The sequence below is a fragment of the Mytilus californianus genome, unplaced genomic scaffold (assembly GCF_021869535.1).
Source record: "Mytilus californianus isolate M0D057914Y unplaced genomic scaffold, xbMytCali1.0.p SCAF_3, whole genome shotgun sequence".
Taxonomy (NCBI): Eukaryota; Metazoa; Mollusca; class Bivalvia; order Mytilida; family Mytilidae; genus Mytilus; species Mytilus californianus.
In genome coordinates this window covers 23,406,474-23,418,698 of record NW_026262679.1, presented here as the reverse complement: position 1 = coordinate 23,418,698, position 12,225 = coordinate 23,406,474, and the positions used below count along the sequence as shown (strand labels likewise).

Here is a 12,225-nt window from a genome sequence, read left to right as displayed (position 1 = left end):
ATAATCAAACTTAGCTACTAGAAAATTGAGTAAAAAACTGTATAGATTATCGTTGGTCATCTCAATGAGATTGATTTTCTCGCTTGAGCCGGTACGGCGAAAGTGAGAAAAGCAATCGAGTTGAGATGACCAATGATAATCTAATTTATAATTATCGATGCTACAATCTCATCGAAGGGCGTTGTTTATACACTGACAACGTATCAAGCTTGACCCAACACAATTTATTATTCCGTTGTATTTACCTTTTTATTTACCACTTGCATCTATGCACTTTCTTTCTATCTACAGCATTTTGAAATGACTGACAAGTCAGCTCTAACCTTGCTTGATAGTATGGATATAGCAGAAAATGTGGAAATCGTTGAAAGTAATAAAAATAACGAAGCGAACAACATTATGGACGAAATATGCTCCAATGTAAACATTTCACTGAGAAACAGCGGGGTTGCTGCAAAAGACGAATCAACCATAAAAGGAATACCTAAAGAATATGAAAGAGTAAAACCAGATCCTCGAGTCATGAGGGTAAGTCATTAATAATGGAAACAAAATATTCAAAGATTTTACTGCACTGGAAGTGGATAATAAGTCGAACTGTTGTAAGCAACGTCAGCGGATTGATTGATTGTTGTTTGCTTTAGTCCAGTGGCAAATATTTCATGCATCTTCAGGACGAACGTCAATGGAGAAATTTCAACAGATGTTAAGTTTAATTTTCGAAATAGTTCTTATCAATTACTTTTTGATATTATTTCACTACATAGCATCTTTGTTTTCTGTGTCCTTCGCTGCCGACACGTTATTTTTATACTGAGATTGACTTCTCTCGAATGTAGTTTTTTGACTTCCTTATATTATATGTTTAATAACAAAATTAAATAAAGAGATTTATTTCAGTATGCTCGTTTATGTATGTTTAATAACAAAATGAAATAAAGAGATTTATTTCAGTATGCTCGTTGAGGGTAAACACATTTAACAGCTGAAAAAGTATTAGTTTATTTAATAAATTTGGGCATGTAATTCGAAACAGTTGACATGTACATTTATTTTTCCCTTCACACATTTATTAGACCTTTTAGATGAAATATATATATATGTCAGAAAAATTTAACGAAATTACCAAAATTTCAAGTTTTGAAACCCATTTTCGCAAAACAAAGCACGGTTACAACTTATATTTCCCGATTAAAAACATATTTTCTCAATCTACAATCACCAAGGGTTGACTTGGGTTTAGAAATATGATCATCCACGGATTTCTCCCGTTCCGACAGTTATAAACACTTGCTAAAGTGGGGTGTCTGCTTGACTGTGTGGGTTTAATAAATTCGAAGCCACGACATGTCGGAATGGGGACGGTAAATCCGATGCCAAGTGTGTGAAAACTACGTTCGTTAAAGAACCCTCCTTGCAACAACTCTCTGAGGGCCCGTAGGTGCTCTGTTTCAAGGCAAGTTTTTTCTGTCCCTATTCAACATGTATGTATAACTGGGTGTTTATTTGTTCTCGTCCTGAATATGCACAAAATAATTGCCAAAGAACGTAAGGCAACCAGCAATCAATCACGATTTAAAGTATTTAAAAAATAACAAAATTGACAATACAATGTGAATAATCTGTGTTGACTGCAATTTAGGGTTAGTACCTATCATACGTGTATATTGAACTTGTAAGCAATACCGACCTTTTTCAAATGAAATCTTCCGTTGAAAACGTGAATTATAATGAAATGTTAATGACATACAAGTATTTTTCATAAAAAAATATTTTTAATTTAATTCTTATTACTTTTTATGAAAAAATCTTTAGAGTCTCAATTCTTCTTTTTGAGATAGATCAGTAACTTAGTTAATGCAACTATTGTGGAACACATTTTAGCAATGAGATATTTTATGACCAAAACCATTGGATGACTCTTTATAGGAGTCATTGCCCTTAAATGATGATTTTGACTGTTGCCTATTATCTCGAAAACTATAGACTTTAAAGACAGGTAGAAACTGTAAGCAGCAAAATCGATCAGCACTACATACAAGATCTACAAAAATGCCTATACGACTGAAACCATAAGATGACTCCTTATTGCCCTTAAATGAAAATGTTTGATTATTTTTTAGTTTTTTGCTTATTTCTTAAAAAAACTATAATAAATAGGTTATCTAGGTAGATACAATAAACACCAAACATAACCAGTTATTCAATATGTAGTTTTGTCATGTGAGCGATTCTTCGGATCCTCTTTTTATTTGTAAAGTTCGTCCAATTTTATCAGATTTTATCGTTTTATAATCCTCCTATATATAAATGATCATGGTGCCAATACCTTTTTAAAACACACAAGAAGCTATGAGTTTAAGTTCATATTAACAATTTTTGCTCAGGAATTAACATGAAAAATGAATCTTCATTCCGGTGGCAAATAAAAAAGTTTACAGTAGATTGAGTAAGTGCTGATTAAAATTAATTCCGTATACAATCATTGTTTGCCTTCTACAATATGGTTAATTGGTACCTGTTCGTTGAACTTGATGAATTGCTTACTGTTTTTGTTACCTATTAGTAAAAGAGATTAAGCCCTAGCCATATGGGATAGTTACTTATTCATGCTACTTTATGAGGTAAATTATCTAAGCAGGTCAGGCCATTACTTTAAACTATTTATATTTAACTCATATCAGACATATTTTTATATTGTAGGTATTATTACGTCATTTATACGATACGACTGGTCAGCTGTATGAAGATGTACCACCAAGATTTAAAACATCACATATTGGACTGGCCCTGTATCTAAAACACTGCTTACAGCACTCAAATTTGTTAAAGTAAACAATGACAGTCAACATAAACAAAAGTACATGGACTTTTCTGCTTGTTTAACATTGCTCTAGATTATGTATCCACAATATCAAAAACAATTGTGGTTTATTTTTCTTTTAGAAAAAATTATAACCTTGTTAACCTTTACTTGTAATTTCTCAAATGTACAATAAGACGGAAATATATCAAGGCTCATTATAGTAACCATCTTTACTCTGCGATAAGATGACTATGTCATCTGCATAAAGTATAATAAAAGTTTAATAAAAAAAAAAAAAAAAACTCTCTGTAGTTCACTCTCATTTTCTCTTTAATCCTTTCTATTGGCATCCCATCTAGTTGGCAAAAGTAGTACAAGATCATTTAAAAAGGTCTAGCAGAGAACAGGTGATACGTTATCCCCTGCTTAACACCTGCTACAAAGGAGAAGAATTCTGATTGATAATCATTATACTGAACACATTGTGACAAAAATGCAGTTTAAGCATAAGACAATTTCTGTAATTCAATGTTAAATTGTAATACATCATAGATTACCCATTTGAACAATACATTAACGAATACTTCATTGAAAATCATCCCTTTATCCTTGGTTGCTATGAGACTCGTTGTTGCTAGGGTGCTGTCTTCGAGGTCCGCGATTGGTATATAAGAACACCGATACATTGTGAAAGTTCGTCCGTGCGAGGTCTGTATAGCCAGTCAAAGTCGTTGAAAACTCCCATCATCATCAGAGTTCGTTCATTTGTAATTTGACTGTTGATGGTTAAGCATCTGAAAGTGAATACCAGCAAAAAAATTAGTTGGAATTGGGAAGTTGTTAAACCAATAAGTTAAAGTTGAAAGCTTGTGGTTTGAAGTCTTTACGATTGTTGCAGGCTACCGAGTTGTTCAGAAACTGTAATTTCCCACGGGAATGTTCGCAGTCCCTCGAACAGGTAGTTTGTAATATTGTCTGGTGACTTCAGTGTTTCGGAGACCTGGTCACGTTCTATGGAACTAGGTGTCTCAAGAACTTGTGGTTTGGAAGTTTGAGGCCCGGTTCAGACTTCTTATAGTTTGTAAAGGTTATTGTTTAGCAAATAAATTTGGACCTCGGAGTCAGTTAAAGCATTTAGGATAAATTAAAGTTATAGTTTAGACTTTTGAATACAAAGTAAACTGTATATAATTTTGTAGTTTAGATTCAAAGTTTGTACGGTAGGTCTCATAGTTAATAGTAAAGCTTCCAGGTTGTAGTTAGGTTTTGGGTTAATTAAAAGATTGATATTGAAGTACCTCAGATTATGTGAAAACGGATACAAACAGATGGTTCATATATAAGCCGTTACATCATGACCTTATCCCGCTGTACATATCAAACACAAATTCTAAACATTCCCCCTTAATTTGCTTTTCCGTGATTTTTCACAACCTTGTACGCTAATTATATCGAATGCCTTTCGACAATCCACATGTCAAATGTACAAAGGGGTTCACTAGAACATTTCCAATCCACATGTCAAATGTATGAAAGGGTTCAATAGAACATTTTTCAGAGTAAATGCCTTTCGACAATCCACATGTCAAATGTACGAAGGGGTTCACTAGAACATTTTCAATCCATATGTCAAATGTACGAAGGGGTCCACTAGAACATTTCCAATCCATATGTCAAAAGTACGAAGGGGTTCACTAGAACATTTCCAATCCACATGTCAAATGTACGAAAGGGTTCACTAGAACATTTTTCAGAGTAAATGCCTTTCGACAATCCAAATGTCAAATGTACGAAGGGGTTCACTAGAACATTTTTCAAGTAAATGCCTTTCGACAATCCACATGTCAAATGTACGAAAGGGTTCACTATAAAATTCAAAACCACATGTCTAATGTACGAAGGGGTTCACTAGAACATTTCCAATCCACATATCAAATGTACGAAAGGTTTCACTAGAACATTTCTCAGAGAAAATGCCTTTCGACAATCCACATGTCAAATGTACGAAAGGTTTCACTAGAACATTTCTCATAGTAAATGCCTTTCGACAATCCACATGTCTTATGTACAAAGGGGTTCAATAGAACATTTCTCAGAGTAAATGCCTTTCGACAATCCACATGTCAAATATACGAAGGGGTTCACAAGAACATTTCCAATCCACATGCCTTATGTACGAAGGGGTTCACTAGAACATTTCCAATCCACATGTCAAATGAACGAAATGATTCACTAGAACATTTCTCAGAGTAAATGCCTTTCGACAATCCACATGTCAAATGTACGAAGGGGTTCACCAGAACATTTACAGAGTAGATGCCTTTCGACAATTCACTGGTCAAATGTACGAAGGGGTTCACTAGAACATTTCCAATCCACTTGTCAAATGTACGAAGGGTTTCACTAGAACATTTCCAATCCACATGTCAAATGAACGAAAGTGTTCACTAGAATATTTTTCAGAGTAAATGCCTTTCGACAATCCAAATGTCAAATGTACGAAAGGGTTCACTAGAACATTTCTCAGAGTAAATGCATTTCGACAATCCACATGTCAAATGAACGAAGGGGTTCACTAGAACATTCCAAACCACATGTCTAATGTACGAAGGGGTTCACTAGAACATTTCCAATTCACATGTCAAATGTACGAAAGGTTTCACTAGAACATTTCTCAGAGAAAATGCCTTTCGACAATCCACATGTCAAATGTACGAAGGGGTTCACAAAAACATTTTCAATCCACATGTCTAATGTACGAAGGGGTTCACTAGAACATTTCCAATCCACATGTCAAATGAATGAAAGGATTCAATAGAACATTTCTCAGAATAATTGCCTTTATACAATCCACATGTCAAATGTACGAAGGGGTTTACTAGAACATTTCCAATCCACATGTCTAATGTACGAAGGGGTTCACTTGAACATTTCCAATCACATGTCAAATGTACGAAGGGGTTCACTAGAACATTTCCCCAGAGTAAGTATAATCCGGAAGATTTGACAATTGTAAATAAGAAGTGAACACTGTATGTATATACTTTTATATGTTATTTTGAGATTAGTTTTGGATTGGGTCCAGTACTGCCCGGACACTGCTTACAAAGTTAAAATTATTGGTATTCTGACTTTGAGTTAATATAGTCAGAAAAACTCCCGGTTATATAAGCTATAAAACTTTTCTGTATTCCCTATTTTTAATTGTCTAGGTTTGTGATCATTGGATTTGTTAAAAGCACCACGATTTACATAACTTCCGTATTTAACCATGCTAATAACACCGTTTTTCTTGCTTTCTTTTTTCCCGGACCACGGTATTTATCAATGACTCACACTATACCATCTATTCAGGTGTGACATCCTCAATATTTACACAGTCGAGTACACCGTTCACATTTTGTAAAACTTTACCTATATCATCCCTGAGAACACTCGTTCAAATTCAGGTGCCTGGAGGATTCAATTTGACGCAAGTATTACCTTTGCTTTTATTTTTTTCTGTCTTCGTAGCGCCACTGAATGCGTGTCTTGTCAATCGAAAAATGTTACCGATAATGAACATCAGAGAACATGCATTTGCAAAGACTACCATTTGAAATACTGTGACGAATTGAACATCGTTAAAACATTGATGTTTCATAAGATTTCGTAGATATGATTGGCCGACAATATTCCAATATAATGTTTTATTCTATGATTCCATTACAACGTTGCAACAATGCATGCATATAGCAAAACCAACGAAAAACTTTATTTAAGTCGTCTTTTTATAGTTGCAGCATAAAAATGTAATTATAAGAAATAAATGCATCATCCATGCCTTTTTATTTTTTGTATATAACAAGGACGTTCGTGTGCATATGTTTGGTACGAAATGCTTCCGGTGGTCAACGCTTTTACATACCAATAACATTACACAATAAATAAATTGCTTCGCCGAGCGCAGCTGGATACGACCGCAGAGGTCCAACCCTGAACAGTTGGGGCAAAAATGGACACAATATTCGCGCTTGATACAGGTCTGAATTTGGATTGTAATTCAATATTTGACACATAATAGGTTTCTGACACAGAATAACTGTAGTCAAAGAACTTAGAATTGGTTATATATGATTTGAATTTATATTCAATTTTTTGCTTTTGTGCAATACACTATGCTGTTGCGAATTGACCCCCCCCTTTTTTTTTAAATTGAAGGAATTGACCACCCCCCCCTTTCCTTTTTCCAAAAAAATTTTTTTCCCTCAGTCATGGTCATAATTTCAATTAAAATTTCCAATGGAGTTTGCAACCATAATAACCCATTTAAATACATCATAAAAGTCTTAAAATAGAAAATGACATACATAATCATAGCTAAATTTAATTTACCTTAATCATCATTTTTAAAATTATTAAAATAGTAGATTCTAAAAATGAATTGACAGCTAATCACCTCAAGACAATACAAAAATTATTTATACATAATTTAAAAGCAGTGTAAGGGAGGTAATTCAAAGTTGTGTTTGAATTACCTCCCTTCCACTGTAATTTGTACTTAAGTAATTGTCCATTAACCAGGACACCCTTGTTTTTTCTCACTTTTTTGCCCCTAATTCCTAAACGGTTTGAGCCATAACACCCCCAAAGCCAATCCTAACCATCCCTTTGTGGTATGGAAACTTGTGGCATAATTTCAGAGAGATCCATACACTGTTCCACAAGTCATTGTCATGAAACTAGAAAATGCTTATTTGGGCCCCTTTTTGGCCCCATTTCCTAAACTGTTGGGACCATAACCATAACCATAACCATAACCTTTTGTGGTTATAAACCTTATGTTTAAATTTCATAGATTTCTATTTACTAATACTAAAGTTATTGTCCGGAAACCAAATGTCTTCGGACGACGACGACGACGTGATACCAATATACGACCGCAAAATTTTATAAAAATCATTCATTTCTTAAACAAATAATCGACATATTATGAGTAAGACGACGGGTGTCACGTGGAACAGGATCTGCTAACCCTTCCGGAGCACCTGAGATACACCCGGTTTTTGGTTGCATTCTTGTTGATCAGTCTTTAGCTGTTCTATGTTGTGTTTTATTTACTTTGTCTTTTCGTCGTTTTTCGTTTTTTGCCATGACATTGTCTGTTTGTTTTCGACTTATGAATTTGAATATTCATTTGGTATCGTTTGCCGCTTTTATATATATATATATTATGTTACTGCTCAGAGTTTAATACTAGACAGTTGTATTAAAGCTACATCATATTCATTTCGGACATAGCATGCTGGACAGATTCTTTAGAATTATAACAGAAAATTTAGAGAAAAAAATATGTAAGCATTGAAAATTTGACGCTTTATGAACCTTTTATACTGTTAGTTGCCATTATGAAATATTTTTAAACATATTTGATCTGGTTTTAATACAATGAAAAGACATATGTGTTGGATTGTCTTACCATCTAAATCCTTAACAAATTAGATTAAGTGACCAACTTAATAAAAATCCGTTTAAATAGCATGGTATACGACATAATGGATTTGGGGAGTGTAGTCCAGTAAAACATTATTGTTATATTATTTTCTCAAAAGTATACTAATTCAGTATGTTACCTTGATTGAAGATGTTACCTTGATAAAAGACATTACCTTTACAAGGTCAATAAACCTAGTGATTTATTTATTGATTATTGCAAGCAAAGGCATCATTCTATATTAATTAAATTAACACGAATTCTTCACTTAATTTCCCTGATAGTGGTACATTACAATCCAAATTAACTTTTAACAATGCCTCTATCTTGTATCTGCATATAGTATAATTACTTCATTAATCGATATTCAGTGTTGCGGCAGATTGTGGGAGGGCACAACAAATTGAGATGGATCTATCCTCCACAGAGGGCAGTGAGGCCTCAGATGACTCAGGAATATGGATGTCAGTACTCAAATGTTACATTTGTGGAGATTTATTCCGGAAACCTCGGATACTGCCTTGTGGACATACGTTCTGTTCAGACTGTTTGTTATCGTTACGAGATGAAGTGGCCATGGAGTTTAAAAAGAAGTACAAGGCTGCTTTTAGGAGAGGTGAAAGTGGTGTGATGACCTGTCCACATCCAGAATGTGACTATTCGCTGAGAATCATGAATTTGAGAAGATGGACAATGAAAAACAAAGCAGCTGCAGAAGCTGTTGGGATGTTGAGAAAGAAAATCCAGGACAAAAGGGTATGTAGTCGTTTAAAATTTAAAATTTCTTTATGAATTCCAAGGACTTCATGTCCCAACTTACTTATTTGTGAAATGAAATACGCTTCCTTCTAATATATATATAGGTGGCTTCTGACTTAAATCCAGTTAGATTGGTATATTGTATTCCTCTAAATAACATAGTCGATCAAATAACTCATCATAGATACCAGTATTAAAATTTTTGTACGCCAGACGCGCGTTTCGTCTACAAAAGACTCATCAGGGACGCTCGAATCAAAAATGTGTAATAAGGCCAAATAAAATACGAAGTTGAAGAGCATTGAGGACCCAAAAGTCCGAAAGGTTTCGCCAAATATAGCTAAATACTATTTCGAAAAATTCAAACGCGTATATAACTTAAGCCTCGCTTTCTGTCATACCTCATACAATAGATTGTAGGTAAATTGTATTTTTAAGCACGTTCAAGGTAAAGATTTTTAGGCAAGATAACAAGAATCACGAAATTTGAAACTTAAAATTTAAATAAGTGTGCTTTGTAATATTTTTAATGGATATTTGATCATGATTGGTGGACGCTATTGAAATTTTTAATGGAACTGTCAGTATAGTTGACCAAATTGTTTTCACAGGAAAGTGCAACACAGACAAATCTTCAGCTTGGAAACCAACCTCTATCTTTACCTAGGATCCTGTATACAGTCTCTCGACAGCCCCAGGAGGATGTCGTAACACCTACTAGTAATATGGAACATATGACTAATTCGTTATTAAGAATGGACCCAATCAGCAAATCACATCTGTCATTAAACACAGAGGTCAAATCTTGGAGGTCATTAGCTACATTAATTGGTATGAATTTGGTAGGAGAGATGTTTTCTCTGTCGTACTAGTTTCTTACTGCTCATATATGATTACTTAACAATGTGCCATATAATGAACTATATAATCCTTGTTCTTCAATGACACCTTTCGCCTACTTTTCGAAATTCATTGAAGTAAGAATGGGTAACTTTTTTAAACGCTGAAATCTCCAATATTAATATTTGTTTGTATTAACAATGTGCCATAGAATGAATAAAATCATCCTGTTTCTTTAATGACATCTTTCGCGTTCTTTTTGAAATATAAAAAGAAAGAAAGGAATGGGTAACATTTTAAACGCTGAAATCACGTGGAATAAACATCTGTAGGCTTACAAAACCAGAGATTATTTTTCTTGTTACCACATTTATTTAGAAAAATATGTCTGAGTCAACAAATTTTAGAATTGTTTTGAAAAAGTATATCAATCTCCTTGTGAAGGATAAATTGGGAGGATCATGAACACATTATAAAGGACCATGAACACATTTGTGGGAGGACCATGAACACATTAGTGGGAGGATCATGAACACATTAATGGGAGGATCATGAACACATTTGTCGTTTTCGTTTCTGTACAAATGTTTGTTCTTTGCTCACCAATCAGAGTCATCAATAATTCCACAAGCGCTTGTGGCATAGACCTCCCTTTTTCTTTTCCATTTTTTACGGTAAATATTTTTTTTTTACTTATTTTCACCAGAGACATATATACTAACGCGTGATCTTGACAGCTCGGTAATAGCCGTAACGATAAGTTGTCAATCTCTTTAGTATATATGTCTCTGTTTTCACTTGTCAAATGCGATCATGCTCTTATATATCAATTACAATAACAGTTGTTAATATGTGCTTAATGGTACCCCTCTAACCTTATTTTCACGACAGGCCCTGGGGCAGCATATAGGCCATATCAAATTACTGTAACTGAAATATAGAACACATTAAAAAATGAAAATACGTTAACATAAATAAGTATATATACTAAAAATAAACACAAAAAATTGAGCAAAAAGGGGTCCATGTCCAAAGCGCCTGTGAATATAAGCGATTTTCAGCGAAACCCATTTTAAGTTATCAGGGATTTTACAGCATTTAGTTTTCTGTAAACATGTATATTTCTGTAAACATGTATATATATATCGTTGTTGTAACCATTAGTCTTTCACATGTTAACATTTTCTTGATTGTTATATGATAATTCAAATTAAAATCAATCTTCTATATACAGATGTGTTGAATTATTGAACGTTATATCATCAGTATGAAATCCATCAATACTTAATATACAATACTGTGTATGAAATCCATCAATACTTAATATACTGAGTATGAATGTAGAGTTGGATAGTTTTTATAAATATTGACTTCTTTAGTCAGCTCTCGTGGGTGACCGGTTTGGGGGAGATTCCGTCTTCATTTGGCTGAGCGGGATGTTTTTAAATACGCAGTAACGTTCGGTTAAAATTGTGACGTTAGTTCAAAATTAAAAGGCGAAACTTCTGCTCTGACCATGGAGTTTAATTTCTCGCCATTCATCCCTACTTTTCAGAACCTACCTAAAACATAGTTAATGTAGCCATTATAAAGCAGCGGAATATAACGACCGAACTATGCAAGTTAGTCGACTCTTGAATATACACTGGACATAATTGTACGGCGTCTCCTTTCCATATATTATGTTTCATATACTACTGTGATTGATGATTGTTAACCTGCACTTGCCCTTTATTTTGATGCCGATTGCTTTTTTTATAATCGATGCATAACTAATAACTGATCATAACTAATGTCTTCTTATGTCTCTTATCATACCTTTGATATTTTACAAACATGACTACAGAAAAAAACTTTTTTAAACATTGCGACTAGAGGTGCGATAAGAGCATTATGAAATTACCTTTGGGAAAACGAATTTGTCTTATTTAACCCATTTGACCGTAGGTTGAACCATAGGAACTCTCGGAATCCCGTCCAGAAATAGGCAAGATATCACAAGGAAATGTGAACAGATAAGTATTTCTCATATAACCTCCTTGGCTGGACCAAGGATTTAACGTGAGGGTACATGAATTGCATCTATTTTGATAGTTTTTTTCACCTTCGTTTATTTAAGAAACAGACAAAAGTTTCCTTCTTTGTATATTTTGTATTTCATATTAGATGTATTCTTTTTTACTATATAGTTTCACAAGTTTAATTTTGAATCCCGACACCTAATCACAGAAAACCCTCAAACGACCCAGATTCTGTAATGACCAGTACCTATAAATTGCATCCATATGGGCTTAACTTCACACCCGTAAAATCGAATAACTGAAATTTTATTTATTTATTCACATTT

At 33.9% G+C, this 12,225-nt stretch overlaps 1 protein-coding gene and 1 long non-coding RNA gene across 2 annotated transcripts; both read left to right on the top strand.

The window, feature by feature from the left end:
* The first annotated feature begins 294 nt into the window (after positions 1–294).
* On the top strand, positions 295–3,108 carry LOC127734177 (uncharacterized). The gene is made up of 2 exons (XR_007997460.1): positions 295–528; positions 2,704–3,108. It is a non-coding gene; the product is annotated as an uncharacterized LOC127734177 (long non-coding RNA).
* Positions 3,109–8,548: 5,440 nt separating this feature from the next.
* Positions 8,549–9,971, top strand: LOC127734166 (uncharacterized). The gene is made up of 2 exons (XM_052243897.1): positions 8,549–9,035; positions 9,650–9,971. The coding sequence occupies exons 1-2, from the start codon at positions 8,688–8,690 to the stop codon at positions 9,908–9,910; spliced, it is 609 nt and encodes a 202-aa protein (XP_052099857.1). The 5' UTR covers positions 8,549–8,687; the 3' UTR covers positions 9,911–9,971.
* The last annotated feature ends 2,254 nt before the right edge of the window (positions 9,972–12,225 follow it).

Bases quoted from the DNA above. Each gene is read 5' to 3' on its own strand.
- LOC127734166 (XM_052243897.1), top strand. From the start codon at position 8,688: ATGGATCTATCCTCCACAGAGGGCAGTGAGGCCTCAGATGACTCAGGA. The intron at 9,036-9,649 runs GTATGTAGTCGT...TTGTTTTCACAG, and splicing joins AGAAAATCCAGGACAAAAGG to GAAAGTGCAACACAGACAAA.